The sequence below is a fragment of the Elgaria multicarinata genome, chromosome 3 (assembly GCF_023053635.1).
Source record: "Elgaria multicarinata webbii isolate HBS135686 ecotype San Diego chromosome 3, rElgMul1.1.pri, whole genome shotgun sequence".
NCBI lineage: Eukaryota > Metazoa > Chordata > Lepidosauria > Squamata > Anguidae > Elgaria > Elgaria multicarinata.
In genome coordinates, this window is record NC_086173.1 from 10,490,881 (window position 1) to 10,509,955 (window position 19,075).

A 19,075-nucleotide genomic window follows, 5' to 3' on the forward strand; every position below is an offset into this window, starting at 1 on the left:
GAGAATTTACCATTTATTTCTACTCTCTGCTTTCTGTTCTTCGATCAGTTATTGATCCATATAAGGGCCTCTCCTCTTATACCATGACTGCTAAGTTTGCTCATGAGCCTTTGGTGAGGGAGTTTGTAAAAAAAAACACCAACTTCTTTTGGAGATCCAAGTAAACAATGTCTACTGGATCACTCCTGTCCAAAGCTTTATAGAGACACATGACTTACCTTAGTGGAAGCCATGTTGATTCTTTTTCAGCAAAAATTGTCCTTCCATATGCTTCCTAATTATCTTTAATAATGCTTTCAATCAACTTACCGGGAACAGATGTTAAGCTAACCACCCTGTAATTTCCCAGATCCACTTGGATCCACTTTTGTTAAATAAATAAATAAATAAATAGTGTTACACTGGCCATTCTCCAGTTTTTTGGTACAGAGGCTGATACTTGGGCTGTTACATATTTTTGTTAGATCAGTAATTTGACTTCTTTAAGAACTCTATGATGGATAACATCTGGGCTTGGTGATTTCAGTTTTTCAATAAGTTTGAGAACTTCATCTTTTGCCACCACTGTTTGCTTCAGTTCCTCAGACTCCGTTTCTGATAACACCAGTTCAGGCACAAGTATCTGTCCTACATCTTAGCAGTGAAGACAAGATGAAAAGAATTCATGTAGTTTCTCTGCAATTTCTTTATCCTCCTTCATTACTTCTTTAACTCCATTGTCATCCAATGGTCCAAGTGCTTCTCTAGCTGGTTTCCAGCTTCTGATACACTTTTTTTATTTTGGGCCCCAAAGTTGTTAGTGATCTGCTCCTCAAAATAGATTGCATCCCTCATCGTCTGCTTACATCTCCTTATGCGCAAGTTTGTGCTCCCTTTTGTTCTTTTCATCAGGGCAAGACTTCAATTTTCTGAAGCAAGCCCTCTTTTCTCCAATAGCTTCCTTGACACTGCTCATTAACCATGCCAGTGACCTCTTGGACTTGGTGCCACCTTTCCTATACTGAGGTATACATTCCAGCTGAGTGTTTATTACTGCTGTTTTGAATACTCTCCAAGAATTTTGAAGGGATTTAACCCTCTTGACTTCTCTATTCAACTTCCTTTTTACCAGTTCCCTCATTTTAGAGAAGTTTCCTCTTTTGAAGTCAAATGTGACTGCGTTCGACTCCCTTGGCAATTTTCCACTTAAAATAGATATCACACCTAATAGCACTGTGGCTGCCATTTCAATTGGTCCAACACAAATCTTGTACCATGTTCCAGGAGGCAGCATTTAGGATTAAATCTAGGGTTGCCTTCCCTCTGGTTGGTTCCATGACAAACTGCTTTAGAGCACCATCATTCAGGGTGTCAAAAATTCTAATATTTTTGCGTGTGTGATTGGAACATGCATTTATCCAGTGTGGGGTCATCCATTATCACAATGCTTCCTTGTTTGGAGACCTCCTGATTTTGCTTTCCATCTCAAGATCACCCAGTTTGTCCCTAACACTGTATGTCCCTGATAATAAAAAGTGCTGTTGCTGCACCCAGCAAGTTTTAGCTCCACTTCTTCCCAGCCACACAACTTCCCAGGCCATCATCTCCCTCTTGCCTGAGCAGCAGCCTTGCCCAAGAACACCATTCCTGTAACCTCCTCTCCCCCCCCCCCCGGCCCAGTCCCAAATTGTTCGCTAGGTCTTCCTTAATAAACAAACCTTTGAATTCTTTCATAAAAAGCCTCCCTGTCAGGGTTCTCTTGTGACAAATCCCCCACCCCCAGAAGTCAGAATGTTAGTGAACATTACATGACATCACAGCAGGCAACGGCATGTGAGCTTCGCAGACAGGCAGGCGACAGCCCAGCAAATACGGCACACAATGTATGTTCCTGGCTACTACTGGAAATCCTTTCTCCCCAGTCCCAATCCCAAACCAATTCCAGCGAGTGAAAAGCAGGGGCACAGAAATGCCTTGTTGTTGTTGTTTTAGACTTTCCTAGTTATGAAGGTGTCTTGGCCTAGAAATGCAGGTTGCTTACCTGTAACTGTAGTTCTTCGAGTGGTCATCTATGCATTCACACATATGGGCTTTGCGCCTGCGCAGAGACCAGACCGGAACCTTCTATAGCTGAGTGGAACGTTTTTGGCGGGAACCCCTCCCCCACGCTACCGCGCACGTCCATGGGGTTCCCGCCCTTACTTCAGTTTACAGGAGTCCGACATTGTGCCCCCATAAACATGAGTGTAATTTCAATAAAGTACATTCCACGTATAACTGTGTCATTTGTAAGTCTCACACCACCAAGTGGGGATGGTGGGTGGGTTGTGTGAATGCATAGATGACCACTCGAAGAACTACAGTTACAGGTAAGCAACCTGCATTTCTTCTTCGTGGTCTCTATGCATCACACATATGGGCGAGTAGCAAGCTAACATATCTTTGGAGGTGGGTTGGTGCATCATCTGAAGATCTCCGAGAGCACTGTCCTTCCAAACGAGCAGTCGTGCCTCGCACGGGTGTCCAAACTGTAGTGCCTAACAAACGTGGATGGAGTGGACCACGTTGCAGCTCTACAGACTTCTGTCAAGGGAACACCTCTGCTGAAGGCAACAGATGTTGCGACAGCTCTGGTAGAATGAGCTGTCACAGGTTTCACAAGCTCTAGTTTAGAGATAGAGTAAGCAAGTTCAATTGTCTCTACAATCCAGCATGACAGTTGCTGGCATGAAACAGGGAGTCCCTTATAAGGCTCACCATAACAAATAAACAATTGCTTTGTTTTCCTAAAACTCTCTGTCCTAGCCTTGTAAAAGGCAAGAGCTCTCCTTACATCAAGTGTATGTAAAGAAAACTCAACAGGTGTTGTTGGATTTGGAAAGAAAGCTGGTAGAGGGATATATTGGGACAGATGAAAGGTTGACACTACCTTAGGCAAGAAGGCAGGGTCTGTGCGTAACACAACCTTATCTTTGTGAAAGATAGTGTAAGGAGCATCTATCCTGAGAGCTCTAAGCTCACTTGCATGTCTAGCAGAAGTGATGGCTACTAAAAAGACAGTCTTGAATGTTAGAAGCCTAAGGTCAGATAAGGCCATGGGCACGAAGGGCTTCTTTGTTAATGCCTGTAACACCACTGATAGGCTCCATGGTGGAACGATACTCTTTACTGTAGGTATCATATTTTTAAGCCCCTTTAAAAATTTCCTCGATGTTGGATGTACAAAAGGTGTAAAACCATCCATGCCTCCATGAAAAGATGTAATAGCCGCTAAGTGAACTCTGATGGAAGTGAGTTCGAGTCCCTTCTGATAAAGTGCCAATAGGTATTTGAGAATCAATGACAAAGGGCAAGATTCAGGTGCTTGATCGTTTTCCAAGGCAAAAGTTTGAAATCTCTGCCACTTTGCCGCGTAAGATTTTCTCGTTGAAGGCTTTACTGATGCCAACAATATATGGTCTACAGTTAAATCCTTGGTACGAGAGGAGGAATGGATGATATTCTCCATGCCGTCATCTTGAGGGTCGACAGGTTTGCGTGTTGAACCCTGCCCTGGTGTCGAGACAACAGTGTAGGTATCGGCGGGAGTCTGATGTAATTCCCGTCCGACAGTCGAAGGGTGTGGGAGAACCACGTCTGTCGAGGCCACCACGGTGTGATAAGGATGCAGTCCGACCGGATTTTGGCCAGCACCTTCGTCAACAGTGGAAACAGAGGAAAGATGTAAAGAAGATTTCCTTTCCAGGTTCTGGTGAAAGCATCTCCTAGCGAGTGCTTTCCTCTTCCTGCTCTGCTGCAGAACCTGGAACAAGCTGCGTTTTCTTCGGTAGCAAAGACATCGACAGCAGGGAGGCTCCAGTACCGAAAGAGAACGTCTCTTACTTCGGTATCGAGCTCCCATTCGTGGTCGACGTGGAAAGACCTGCTGAGGGCGTCCGCGATGATGTTTTCCTTGCCCGCTACATGGATCGCCGTCAGGTGAGTATTTCTCTTTAGATTTGAAGTAAAAAAGGATTTTAAAGAGAAAACGCTAAGAGGTTTGGTTCTATGGTCTAAGCACAATGGCGGACGACGAAGAACTGAGGTAAGGGCGGGAACCCCATGGACGTGCGCGGTAGCGTGGGGGAGGAGTTCCCGCCAAAAACGTTCCACTCAGCTATAGAAGGTTCCGGTCTGGTCTCTGCGCAGGCGCAAAGCCCATATGTGTGATGCATAGAGACCACGAAGAAGAACCAGCCTTCCCATACCAGGTGCCATCCAGCTATTTTGGCCTACAACTCACAGCATTCTTGACCATTGCCCATGCTGGCTGGGGCTATTGGGAGTTGAAGTACAAAACATCTGGAGGGCACTAGACAGTGTCAAAGCACAGAGAATATTCAGTATGCTGTCTGCAAGCATGAATGCATGTTCCTGCCGTTATTCCTCCTCCTCTTCCACGCTGTTGTGAAGGTGGAGTGCGTGAAAAGGCACTGGAACGCCCCCAGACAAATATTCTCTCCCCTCACATAGCTTTCCTTGTCTTGTCTCGGAATGCCTTCTCTTATGAGATAAATGTCTTGACCACTGGGTGTAAAAAACAAACCTCTCATTTTTCATTCTTCCTGAGTAATTGCAGAATTTTAGTAGTTCAAATTCCAGCTTTCTAGCTCACGCCGAAGCACAGTTCCGATAACCCTGTGAATGAGTCAGCCCTACATTTTTACTTTATGTAGATACATAACAACATGTCTGGAAGCAATTAAAGGCCTCCAACCCCCTTTGCATTGCACTTCCTGTTGCTGTTCTCGTCCCTTCCTTTGACGGCTGCGGCCTCTCCCTTTCCCACTTAAGCAACAGCAGGACTGTAATATGGTCTTCCATTACCCCACCCCACTATGGACTCCCTGAACCCTGTGATACTTCCTTACACAGTCCAACTCCAGACTGGCCATCATCAGTGAGTCAGTGTTTTAGCACATTTGTACTTGCATGCTCTGTTTGGTCCTGGAAAGCCCCAAGATGCCCAGTGAACAACATTATTTCGTTTTACTATTGGTGTCTCTTTTCTAATCTTTTGTAAATCTGGCATAATCCCCCCCCCCCCCATTGAAGGAAGAATCTACCTCATCATACAAACCAGGGCAGTGGTCTTCAACTGGTGGGTCACAACCCAAAAGTGGGTCACAAGATGAGTCCAGATGGGTTGTCGCCACGTTGGGCAATTTTGAAAGTAGGTCACATGTTGCAGATTGGGAGTCTGTGGTGGGTCTTGGATCTGGACCAGTTGATGACCACTGAACTAGGGGATGCAGCAGGGCTTTCTTTGTAGTGGCCCCATCACAATAGAACCACTCCCCTGGGTAGTTTGTCAGAGCTTTAACACCCCATGCCCTTGCAAAGGAGGATATAACATTTTCTTTCTTTGGACAGAGGTTTAGGGTAATCCCTGCGGACACTAGAGAGGAGCAGCACTCTAGAGCCTGGGTGTGGAGATCTAGCTATCTTCTGGGCAGCGATCCAGAGACACCATCACCACCACCACACCTGGGATGGAGCTCTCGCTCCACACACACAATCCTACTGCCTCTTCAACAAACAGCCATTCATCAGGGGGCTGCCTGCAGAATGCACTGGCCTTTTGATGCTGGTTGGGACTGGTACAGCAGCCACCCCCAACCTGGTGCCCTTCAGATGTTTGGGACTTCAACTTCCATCAGCCCACCAGTGTGGCCAATGGACAGGAATGTAGTCCAAAATGTCTGGAAGGCATCATGCTGGAGAAAGCTGCAGTACAGGCTGAAAAAGGTGGATTTTTTTAAAAAACAAACAAAAACAAAACTTCTTTATGGAGATTTGTATGGTCAGATGGATTTGAGCATAGATAGGCCCCCCACTGCCCTCCAAATGTTTTGGACTACAATTCTCATCACCCCTGACCATTGGCCATACTGGCTTGGGATTATGGGAGTTTAAGACAAATCTCTGGAGGGTACCAAGTTGCCTACCGCTGAATTTGGGCATCACAATCCATGAGTCAATGGGTGGGGAAAGAGTCACTACTCCTTCCATTTGTGCATATGAGCCATTTCCAGGTTTTTTTGTACTTACTTGATCATCTTTAGTTTGTTTTCAACTAAAACAAACAGAATTAAGCCACTATTAATGTCCTGCCTTGTTGGTCCCTGGCCGATGGCTGGTGGGCCACTGTGTGAACAGAGTGCTGGACTAGATGGACCCTCGGTCTGATCCAGCAGGGCCCTTCTTATGTTCTTAATGCAATGCTATACATCCAGGCTGGGGAACTTGTGGCCTTCCAGTTGTTGAAGTACTGCTCCCCTCACCATTGCCCAGGCTGGCTGAGGCTGATGGGAATGGGAGTCCAACAACATCTGGGGGGCCACCCCTGCGATAAGGGATGTGTACTGTATTCAGCACTAACGTTAAAAAAAGCCTTGCTGCACCACTCCGACACCAATCCTTGCCCTTGTCTATGCCCTCTGGTCCTCGTGGTGTCGCCCAAAGTGGGTTGCTTCACCCTGCTGCATGGCAGGGCTGGCCCCAATTGTCTTGCTGATGTCTGAGGAATGGGAGCACAGCTCAAATATAAGAAGAGCAGTACTGCCGTTGGCTACCAAAAAAAGCACAACATACTTGGGCAGCAGCAAAGGCTCAATTTACTGGTTGGTTTAGGTCTTTCCCCCTTGCCTTGGCCAGTCCCCCACCCCAGGGATGCAGTCCTTCCCGCCCCTCCACACCCAGACTGGCCGTTGGCGTTAAGGTTTAGGCCCCCTTTGAACCTGACACATTTCTCAAGTGGAAAATGTTTAAACATAGGAAAAAGAATTCAACCCGTGTGTGTGGATCATTGTCACGGGTGCCTACTGCTCATGCGCTGGGAAGCTACTACTGATTGCAGCTTTCCAGCAGATGTACACACAGCAAAATAGAAGCGTGCAGGATACTTGCACGTGCTAATCTGCATGATTCTTTTTTTCCTACACGCAAGTGCCTTTTTCTGTAGGAAGTTTGTCCTGCCTCTTGCAGCCTTTCAGACAGGTGAGAATTAGCTACCTTTCCATGAAGATGTGACAGCTATGTAGGTCATAAACTCCTCTCACCCAAAGAGTGGAGCATTTGCAGAGGCACTGCCTGCACATTTTTAAACATATCATAAAGACTAGAAACTTGGTGAGACTTTTTTTTAAACAAAAAAGAAAAAAAAAACCAAACAAATGAGATTTACAGGAATTCCAATTCTGCATATTGGTTGGGATAACAGAGGACAAACGGCCCTGCTTCCTTTCCCCTCCGCTGAAGTCTGCTCTTTGGAATAAGGCTGCTTGCTTTCATGGATCAGGGCAAACCAACCAGCCACGAGCACCATAGGGTTGTATATTATTTACATAGTGCCTTGATGCCAGAGGAATGGTCACTTCAAGGACTCGAATCCACAAGGAGGTGCAACTTGATCCCACCAGGTTCCACGGAAAGTAGACAAAGTCTGTATCTGTATTATCTGTATATAGTGCAAATTAGGGTGGGGTGGGGTCCTAGACCAAAAGGGTCAGTGGTTAGCAGGAATTGGGCTGGGTCACTCCTCAAAGATACTGTCAACTTGTTTGACATCAAATGTTTGCTTCTGAAAGTTCTCCCTTTGCAAAGCCCGGCTCCCATGATGATTGGGAGTCGGGGTGGAGCGTCCTGGAATAAGGGGACAAAGTCTTGTTTACAAAAGAGAAGAAGGACAGTTACATCCTGGTTCCTCCCCAGAAGGATCTCTCCACGGAGTAGCTTTGGTTCTGGAGGGGGAAAGGCACCACCCCAACGTCAGAGTAAACCCTCCAGTTTGTTTGTTTTTTGCAGTCCATATCCAGTCTCCTGGGTCCCACTGGGCACACCTAGGTGGTCAGATTTTCAACCCAAGGAGATCCACCCCCAGAGAGGATGTCAGATCTGGATCAGCTGCTTGCATGGCGGAGTTCCACATGCAGCAGCCCCCCGGGAGCAGCTACTAATCCCAGGGAGTCTGCCACGTGCCCCTTCTTCAGAGCCCTCCGCCTGAACTTGGAGACAGTTTTCCAGCCTTGTGGCTTTGGGTAATGTGGGCTGTGTAGCAGGAGGGAACTGGGATTGTGACACGAGTAACAAGCCACGAAGGAAAGCTGTGTTCCTGATGGAGTGTGAAAAGACACCTTCACTGGTTCATGGGCTCTTCTTCCATTGGCTCATCCTGCCTCCTAAAGAGAGGAAATAGGGAAATGACCGTTAGGAGAATACATTGGCAAAATCACAGAGAATTGGGAGAACCCAGTGGCTAAACGCATATCTACACCATCAACGTAAACCCATTTCATAGGCATTTCCTCTCCCCAGGAACCCTTGGAACTTTTCTTCTAAACAGGAAACAGAGGCAGGTCAGATAATACAGGTTACCAGACAAGCGTATCATGCATGCATGTGTAATCCAGAGATTTACCAGAATGCACTCTATATGCATTGTATTCCAACTTTGTATTCCTTCCGGCGTCTCCTGAAAACATCGTTGTTCCAGGAAGACTTCCCTTCATGACCGGCTGTGGTTTATTTTGCACTTTGTTTCTTTTAAAATGTAATTTAATGTGCATTTATTCTATTTTATTTTGTCTACCGCTCCGAAATTCTGAATGGGGAGCGGTATATAAATATTGTAAATAAATAAAAAAAAAGGAATATGGTGCTGCCCTTGAAGACTGTTCAGAAGTTTTCAGAATGTAGGGCAAGCCTACCTCCTTGTCTTACACAGGGGCCTGATCCACTCAGTGCCCTCACCCACCAGATTCGAGGATACCAATATGACTCAAGTCCACTTGTGTGAAAGAACGATAGAGTTTATTGATGGAAAATGGATGCAGACAATGAAAGGAAAAGAAAGTTGACCCCACAAGTGGACGTCGAGTCATACTGGTATCCTCGAATCTGGTATCCTCGAATCTGGTGCGTGAGGGCCCGAGAAGATCAGACCCCAGTGGAAGGCACTCCTGATCGGGGTGGGAGAGCACAACTAGTTTTGAAAAGGCTACAAGCCAACAGGCCATGTGACCAAGGAGTAAATGCATCTCCCTCCCCCGCTGGGCACGGTGAGTAAAATTAATATTAACTGATTGGCTGGGACCACCAATTGGCCATATTTGTATCCCGTCTTTCTTCCAAAGAGCTCAGGCAGCATGCCAGGGCAATTTTTTTATCCTGACGACGACATTGCGAGGCAAACTGGACCAAGGCCACCCACTGAGCTTTGGGGAAGAGTTTGCTAAGGCCAAATCGACCATTTTTCTATACTACACCGCGCTGACGCTTTATAAAGGGAGGGTGATTCCGTCTTCATTGTAGGACATTGTGATCAGACGTCACAGTCCTCAAGGAATGATCGCAGCTTTGAAATGTTCCACCTTGCAAAAGGATGCGCTATAAGCATTCTTTAATTCTGATTTGCTAGAATTGCCAGCACCCTAAAGGGGATGGTAGCTGCAGTGGGTGTTTGGGAAGTTTCCCCTCTTCCCTTCCTTCATCTGGATATCTTTGGATTAAAGTTTTCAGTGGACAAATAATTTCTTTTAAATCATGTTTGGGGGTGGGCTTTGCTTATGCAAGGCTTTTTGCCCAAAGCATTTCGCCTCCAGATGTTGTTGACTACACTTCCCATCATCCCTCACCATTGGCTGTGTTGTCTATGGCTGATGCGAGGTGCAGTCCAACAACATCTGGAGGTCCATACCCTTGAAGAGTCCCAGAGGCCCCATCACCTTTTTTCGGCCATCACGGAAAGCGAGGCCAGTGCCGTCACAGCCTCCACCTCTTCCGTGTCGTGGCATTGCGCTTCCAGGAACGAGCGGCCCACAGTCGGGGCAAAGTGCCGCACAGAGCTCCAGTACTGGCCTGGAATAGAAGAGACAGGATCAGTGCCTTGTTTGCCATGTTACTTGCAGAAGGCCCAGCGCTGAAAGCACAGAGGCCGGTCTGGGACTAACATGGTACCCCGGGAGTCAAGCTGAGCTTTTATGAGGGTCAGGACCTGTTTTCCAAGTCCACCACTGCAGGATGCTACCAGCCAGCTTGTGATAACAGAGATCTCAACTGGACATGCTCTCTGTTTTCGGACAAGGATAGTCTCCCATTGACTACACCAAGTCCGTGCGCACTTTCAAATGTATGCATTTTGTTGTTGTTGCATAGATCGCAGTGCAAGTTTGGAGACATACGGAAAAAGAATGCAGATCACATTCAGGGCTGCTCTTGTTTCCCAGAGATGTGAATTGGATCAATTGTGGACAAAAATGAATTGAAACAAATTTCTTATCCATTCCTAAATCTGGAAGGATGTATTTTGATCCCACCCAATAATCTCAGGTCAGCATACATGGTTCTCCTTCCTCTTCAGCAGCCATCTTACCCTCACAACAACCCTGTCAGGTAGGTTAAGCCGAGAGACATGAGTGGTCCAAAGTCGGCTAGTGAGCTTCACAGCTGTGCAGGGATTTGAACCTGGGCCTCCGAGGCTTCAGTATGACACTAGCCCCTGCTCAGTACCAGCTCTTTTTATTGCTCACCAGGTAATAATGGCAATCATTGTAAGCCTATGCGGCAGGGCCTTGCTATTTACTGTTTTACTCTGAACAGCACCATGTACATTGATGGTGCTATATAAATAAATAAATAAATAATAATAATAATAATAATAATAATAATAATAATAATAATAATAATCACAATTATTCTGTTAATCACATCACTCACTGGCATCACATCAAAAAAACTATGCAGAAAACCTTCAGAAACTGGGCCTACCAAATACATCCACACCAACATCCAGAAAGCAGGCATACTCAGAACATGCTCAATAGTAAGGAAGTTTCTGAGTCAGTGAAGGACAGCGTGACTTGGCAAAACCCATCATCTCCAGCTAGAAAAACCACCATGAGCAAGAAAAGAGAGATGATGATAATGATGATGATGGTGATGATGATAATAATAATAATAATACCACCACCAAGGATTTATTAAGTGCTATAAAATGAAAAAAGCAAAGACAGGGCCCTGCTTGACAAGCTTAGAGCCTACAAAACACAACAAAAGGCTTGGGAAGAGGGAGAGCCAAAGAGAAATACTGAAGGGACTTAAATCTTGGAATGCTTAACCAAAGAAGTAGGCCTTGCGGCTCTTCTTAAGCACTATGCCTGAGAAAGCTCCTCAGAATAACAGTCAGGAGAGAGTTCCATAAGTGAGAAACAGCTAGAAAGAAAGAAAAATGGGTGAAACTGTAGGGGTGTGCACGGACCCCCCGCTCCGCTTCTATTCCAGATCCGCGATTTGCGGATCGGGCCGCTTCGCTCCGCCCATGTCCGCTCCGCTCCGCTGCGGAGCTCCGGATCCGGATCGGAGCTCCGTTTCCCCCCCCCCCCATAGGCTTGCATTAAGCTAAAAAAGTATACAACTTTTTTTCTGTTAAAGTTAGAAACCTCAAGTTTGGCACCATGACACCTCATGGAGGTATACACACGCACGCCTAGACTCAAGGCAGTCCCATCATCCCCAGATTTTTGGGGAATTTATGAAAATCGGGCACCCCATTCACACCCCTTTAGATAGCTCCGTCAATTTGCACGTTAGAAACCTCAAACTCACCACCATGATAGCTTATCCAGGGATACACATGCACGCCCAGACTCAAGGCAGTCCCATCATCCCCTGATTTTTGGGGAATTTATGAAAATCGGGCACCCCATTCACACCCCTTTCGATAGCTCCGTCAATGTGCACGTTAAAAACCTCAAACTCGCCACCATGATAGCTTATCCAGGGATACACATGCACGCCCAGACTCAAGGCAGTCCCATCATCCCCTGATTTTTGGGGAATTTATGAAAATCGGGCACCCCATTCACACCCCTTTCGATAGCTCCGTCAATGTGCACGTTAAAAACCTCAAACTCGCCACCATGATAGCTTATCCAGGGATACACATGCACGCCCAGACTCAAGGCAGTCCCATCATCCCCTGATTTTTGGGGAATTTATGAAAATCGGGCACCCCATTTGCAGACGTGGACTGTTCTCTGACATTTGGACAGATAAAAAAAGGGAAGTGGGCACACTCACAGATGCCATCTAGACCCACAATCATGCCAAGGTACAAGGCAATCCCATCATCCCCTGATTTTTGGCAGGGCTTAAACCTGCAGACAGCTCAATGGGGCCATTTCAAAGGAAATCCCAACATGCCATGAACTGGGGAGTAGAGATCAACCTAAATGAATCTTCTTCCACACTTGAAAAATGGATTTGGAACTTCCAAAACTCTAAGTGAGCGCAGGAAGGACTTCTCCCCTGAGTCAAAGCCAGACACAAACCATCCCTGCGAGGCAGGCAGGGGAGGAGGGAGGGAAGGCAGGCAGGCAGCAGACATTTCTGGGGGCATAAGGAAGTGAGCCAAGGATAAGCCAGTAATGCATATAAAATGGAATAAATAAATAAATAAATAAATAAATAAACAAACAAAGGAGGGGTGGAATTAAAAGCAGCAGTGTTGCTGAATAAACAACAACAAGAACTTTTTTAAAAAGGCTATATCTGTCTTTTACCAGTAATAAGGGGGGTGGGGTGGATGTGCCCAGATGGGGAATCATCGGCCAATTTAACTGGTCCTGTCTAAGAACCAGTCTTTTAAGAAGCAAAGCTCTCACTTCAACTCATGATAGGCGTTGCTCCACTTGGTTACTCTCTTTGGAGGGCTCTGATGGCCCTCCAAGTACAGGAGAGAGTGAGGGCACGTCCACATGCCCTATTGGAGCTCATCCCCTTGCACCACATCTTTTCAGTTGTTCCACAAAGTTAGGGTGGGTAGCAGTGCTGTATTTTTTTATCTCTTATTATTGGCTTAGTATATTATTATTATTATTATTTATTTATATAGCACCATCAATGTACATGGTGCTGTACAGAGTAAAACAGTAAATAGCAAGACTCTGCTATGTATATGTACAGAGACTCTGCTCTGTATATGATTTCAGGTTGTGTTTGTGCATTTGGTGGGGCTACTGTTTTAAAAAACACTGGGAAAAGTCCGTTCAGACTAAGAAAGAGAAGTTCCCAGAATCCCAAGTTACCCGTTTTCCCTATCCCCTCCTCCAACTTTGGGATCATGTGATCATGACCGGGAGTTGACTCTGCCCCTCAGCAATCGAAAAGGTAATCTTTTTCCTGCTTTTACCCTACTTTTTAAAAAATTCTAGCAAGCGAACCGCACCACGCAGAGAGCTGAGAGTAGGCTCAAAATGACCCCCAGCCATGACTCTCTAAGCACAAGAAGTTTCAGAAAGATAGCTTCAAAAACAACACAGTTATCCCCTTTTCTTTTCCACAATGCAATCCTATGGGCGAAATGTTTCAAAATGGCGATCGGATCGGTCCGCGGAAAGAGAAGCGCTCCGAAAATGGGCGCTTCTCTTCGCCTTGCTTCTAGGGTCCCCGGTCCGCTTCTACTCCGCCTCTGGGCAAGGCGGAGCAGGCCAATTCGCTTCTGCTTCTTCGCTTCTAATCGGAGCGGAGCACATCCCTAGGTGAAAGCAAGAGATCCAAGAAAAACCTCTTGGCTTAAAAGGCGAAGTGGTACAATCTAAAAGCTTGTGATCGACGGTGCAGACAAGGGAGGGGCAGGAGGTAGATCTCTAGATGTTTTGGAATTCAACTCCCAGAAGGTAGATGAATCCCAAAACATTTGGAGATCTTCCTGCCCAACCTTGGTGTAGGACACCTGAAAGTTCAAAAAACTGTCCAGTCTCTCTCCCTCTTGGTTGGCCTTTGCCAGGTTCCCATTGCTCTGGAAACTCATTCTCTGTTCAGTCCCCTTCACTGACGTGTTGTGGGCCCTGCGAGTTTTATGAAACCTCAAGCATGTCCCACTCCTCAATTATTGCTGAAAGTAACTTGTTTGCCTTTGAACTCCGAGATGTCAGCAGCGACAGAAGCAGCTACCAAAAATGGCCAGTCCATCTGCCCCACATGTCTCCCACCCAGTTGGACCCCCTTTCCCACTTACTTTGCACCCGGATCACTGCCTCCAAGGAGCGCACCGCGTTGGCGTTGGGTTTCTGCTGCAGGATCTCGTCTGGCAGGGGCTCGAGCTGTGGGACAAAACAAGGTTATGGTCACTGGTATCCTCAGACAGTGATTGGTGTAGTCTAAAATGTAAGAGAGTCCATGTGCAGGACCTCACAATGAGCCCAGTTGTGTGCAGGACTCTACGTGGAATTGTTCAGAGAAGAAGTAGGTTACTGTTGTTCTCCAAAAACCGTCCATGTATAGCAATCTGTCTAAGACAGTAAATAGCTGGCCTGATCAGGAGGCCCTGCACATGTGCACTCACAAATGTGAATTGTCCCAGAGATCATGAAAGAGAATCCTCAGTGTTATCATGGCGCAAGCTACAATTTTGGAACTGTAGTGTGATCACTAAACTAATGTAATACAGGCGAGCGGAGTTGAAGGTAGTTTTGAAATGTGTGTTTGCAGGGGGGAAAGTATGTTTTAGTGTAGGGTCTGGACAGCAGAAGTCCTCCAAAGGAAATAGCAGCTACAGCTAATCTCAGATTTAATTACTATTTTAGAGAAAAATTATTTCGGTTATAAATATAATTGGCAAACTGGAAAAACCAATCACTCAGAATCTCTTCATCAGTCTTTATTTTTTACCGACTAAATGTTTGTTACTGAATTGTATATGTACCCAAACAAACCTTTGGCACACTGTTAATTGTTCCTGACTATTTATGCCCTCTTGTTATTCTAAACTGGGTCCCACAAAAGGGGGATTTTGTTATTTAGTTTAATGCTGGTGGCATTATGCCGCTGCTATGGAGCCACATAGAGGATAAAGCAATTTTCAATATCTCCAGCTGAAGAAATTGTATTTATGGAATGTCCTGAAGGAATCATAGCAATTTGTACTGGTCATGACCATGAGTCATAGTTTGGTGGCAAGAGAAGACTCTTGGGAGTTCCAGCCAAGGCATGCTGGGAGTTGTAGGCATAAGAGTCGGTTTTTTTATTAAATTCTTTAAAAATATTTTAAATCCAAAATTTCATGTTTTTAGATTTTTCTGGTACGTTGTACAGCCAGACCTATCAGCTTGCCAAATTTGAAGGTTCTACCCACCATTGTTCGCCCCCCTTATGTCTGCGAGGTAATAATCTTAAAGGAGCAGGCTGCTGCTAGTCCTGTGAGTTAACCTCTAAACAAATTATATTCATTTTTACCCCTCTCTTACCTCCGCCCAGAGAGCTTCGGCTATTGGGCGGTATAAAAATGTAATAAATAAATAAATAAAAATTCATGACAACCCTGCAAGGTAGGCCTATCCTAGGCCTGTGAGGTAACTTTAAAACAAATTAGTTTCCTCTCTCTCTCTCTTCCCCCCCCCCCCCCCCAACGCCTGGCCAGGGTCGCCTTGAAGCTGTCGTCATAATTTTCCTTTTCCCCACAGAAAACAAAAAAAAAATACAACTCCCAGCATGCCTTTTGCCAAGAGCTGCGACCTCCTTCCCTTTTGCTCCTGATGGTGCCTAGATATTGAGGCAGCCAACCCAGGCACTCTCCCTTCAGGCCCAGGATGGCGAACCACTTCCAGATTATTTATTTATTTATTGCATTTTTATACCACCCAATAGCTGAAGCTCCCTGAGGGGTTCAGATGATAGCTGCCACAGTGTGATAAATCTTCCCTCCCACCCAAGGCATGCTGGGAGTTGTAGGCATAAGCCTAGGTCCTGAATAATGCGCTAACTCTTTGAACACTGTCTGAGGTGTGGTGAAAGACAACTGGAGAGCAAGCCATCTTATTTGTTGCACCTTGCTTATGGGTTTCTTTTTCCCAGGCAGGCTTGCCTAGTGACTGCATTAATGGCTTTTAAGTGCCAAGCATTTTTTTTTAAAAAAAAAAAAATTCCAAGGCCTTTTAACTTGATGAGATTTTTATGTTGGTTTTCCCCCCTGTTGTAACTAAACCACAACATTCCAAGACAGATGAAAGAATTACTGAATAAAGTTTATGATTTTTTATGTAAAAGCCTGACTTTACTATTGAAAAAGAAAAGTGAATGGAGGAATGACTGACAGCTTAAGCTAGAATGGAATGGTGGGTGGAGTTAGTGGCAGTTGGGGAAAGTCAGTTAGTGGGGGCCGAGTTACGACTGAGAGATAGTGATGCCAGTACTACAGCTCCCAGCATGCCTTTGGCAGCCCTCAGGTGCCCATGTCCTCTGAGAGGCGCTTTCCTCCTCCCATGGCTGGTGCTGCTCCTTGACACAGCATCAAGTAGCATCGCCAAGGAGGGGAGGTAAGCGGCCGTCAATGGACACACACAACTCCAGACCAAGTCCTGCTAGGACTGCCTCAGCCCACACTTCTCACCCACAAAGTGCTCCATCATGAGCCTGTACTGAAGGGCCCCCCTTCGACAAGTTTGTTTCTGGGCATGCGCAGAGTGCTTCCCTTCCCTCCTTCTCTCTCTCCCTCTTAAGGGTGAAGGCTGCATGTGTGCTTCCCTCAGTTTCTGAGAAAACTGATATCAGGGTGCCTTTGAGCATGTCCAGAGTTCAGCCTCTCAAAGACATGCTGCTGTATCTAGTTATGATTTTAAAACCACACATGGCAGGTGGAAGGAGGCACCGCAAACGGATGCAGCCCATTTATGTGGGTTGTTTCCTTTTATTTATTTTATTTTATTTTATTTTATTTTATTTTATTTTATTACATTTATATACCGCCCCACAGCCAAAGCTCTCTGGGCAGTTTACAACGATTAAAAATAGTAAACATTAAAAGTATACAATTTTTTTTAAAAAAAACCATAAAAACAGTATAAAAACAACAGTATCCATTTAAATGTGGAATTGGGTTGACTGATTTTAGGAATCACAATGGCCACCAAAGGCCAGTAAGTCTGGCCTCCTACCCAAGGCTTGCTGGGAGTTCCACCTAAGGCATGTTGGGAGTTGTAGGCGTAAACCTAGGTTTTTATTAAATTCTTTAAAAATACTTAAAACCCCCAAATTCATGTTTTTAGATTTTTTCTGATCCATGTACACGAAGACCTGTCTGGGTGAACAGCATTAAGGCAGTACCATATGTGGACGTGGGTAAACATTTAGGGACATACATGACACACACATACTTTCCGCTTTATAGGTAGAGATGCTAGTGGGGGCTCATGAAATATCACTGTTTAATGCAGTATTTAAAAAATCAAAGCAGTTTAAACTGCACAGGTTTTTGGAGGGAGGGGGATAGATATGTATCACTGTCACTTGCACAAAATATACAGAGGGTTGAATCCAATGTTAGTTTAACTTAAGTCCCATTTGTTTCAATGGGCCCACTTGAAGTAGGGCTAACATTGAAAACAACCAGGATAAATAAAGGCACGTCTCCTCCTGCATGTACCTGCTTGGACCCTTAGGTCATCTTCGGAGCCCCTTCTTAAGGTACCCCTGCCAAAGGAATCTAAGTGGGTGACTAAAAGAGGGAGGGTTTTCTCAGTAGTGGCACCCCACTTATGGAATAAACTCCCCAAAGAGGTATCTTTCTGGCATCAGGCAAGAACCTTTCTTGTCTTCCTGATGTTTTAGAGACCTAGTTCTAGTTTATTATGACTGTTTAATTTATTTCTCTGCTGTTTATTGTTTTGCATTATTTTGGATTTTATTCTTTTAAATAATTTGTATCATATTTTGTATTTTTAACAGTTATATACCATTTTAGTTTATCAACTGGCTGAAATCTGCCCAGAGAGCATTAGTTATTGTGCGGATTACAAATGTACTAAATAAATAAACAAACCTAAGCCAGGGTGATGCAGCAGAGATAGAGTGAGGATCCTTGAAGCTGCATGCCAGGGCACAATAGTATGCCATGAAATGGACCCTTAGGTCATCACGGTGCAAGAAATAAAGTTGGGGAAGGCACGGAGCTCAGTGGTAGAGCACCTGCTTTGAGTGCAGAAGATCCAAAGTTCAACCCTTGGGAGTTTTCAGTTGTAATGGAATATGTAGCTGCTGATGGAAAATACCCTTCTCCGCCAATGACCCTGCAGAGATACTCCTGGGCTAGATGGACAAGCAGACTGACTTCTAGAAGGCAAGTTCCTATGATTCAAGTTCTTTTACACAAACCCAAAACACATATCTTACAGAGAAGGCTGCCAGTTACATCTCGGCATGATTCACAGCTCTGGCCCTTGCCCCCCCCCTCCAATCAGCCTCAGTGGGCAATTCTGACCTGTCTCTTCATTGGTTGCGATAGGATTATACAATCATTCGTGACGCAGAGACTCAACAAAATCAACCGCTCTCAGAGAGGCTTCTCCGTTGCGTCTCTGCACGAATCACTGATCAGTTTGCCTCCTTCCAGTACAGAGGCATGCTCGGAACAGTGACTCCTGTAGAAACCCAGGGTGTGGGGGGCTCTCCAGAGGGACAGCCTACACTCACATTTTAAAAGTAAATCTTTTTAGGTGCAAAAGGCAAGGGTGTCTCTGATTTTAATTCAGTCGGTGGGGAAGTGATGTTCAGCTATTGGAAGTTAGGAAAAGGCTGGAATAGAGAATCAAACTTGAGCTGGGAGATGTGGGTTAGAGGCCCGACTAATCACTTGTGTGTTTAACTCTTGCATGTCATGGTTTGTTAAATCTAACAGGGAATGGATAGCCAGCCGAGTCTGGGGGGAGGGGGGTTTGTTGTAAATGCCTCCTTGATAGAGGGAGTGGCCCCAGCCAGTTTAAAGGAGGCAACAATTTAGCCACTCCTGAAGAGATCTAAGCTGGACCCAGAAGACAGTAACAATAACAGACCAGTGTGGCTAACATTCCATTCGTGGGCAAGGTGATCCAAGAGAGTGGTCAACTCTAACCACTTTGGGATGAAACTGATTTTCTGGATCCATTTCAAATGGACTTCAGGTCCGGAATCTGAATAGAAATGACTTTGGCTCCCCTGTGGGATGGCCTTTGTTGAGAGAGACATCAACCATCAGTATTTCATGAAAGATAAGTATATCAACGGCTACCAGCCATGATGGCTATAT

At 45.5% G+C, this 19,075-nt stretch overlaps 1 protein-coding gene across 4 annotated transcripts in view; it reads right to left on the minus strand.

Annotated features, from left to right (window-relative positions):
- Positions 1 to 7,452: 7,452 nt before the first annotated feature.
- Positions 7,453 to 19,075, minus strand: part of HDAC7 (histone deacetylase 7) — a 266,746-nt gene continuing 255,123 nt past the window's right edge. For all 4 annotated transcript variants that reach the window (XM_063119277.1, XM_063119279.1, XM_063119276.1 and 1 more), the window contains 3 exons: positions 14,036 to 14,120; positions 9,744 to 9,876; positions 7,453 to 8,198 (listed from right to left, as the gene is read on the minus strand). In XM_063119277.1, the coding sequence (XP_062975347.1) occupies positions 8,156 to 8,198; positions 9,744 to 9,876; positions 14,036 to 14,120 (261 nt within the window). In that variant the 3' untranslated portion in view covers positions 7,453 to 8,155. The remainder of the gene's footprint in view (positions 8,199 to 9,743; positions 9,877 to 14,035; positions 14,121 to 19,075) is intronic.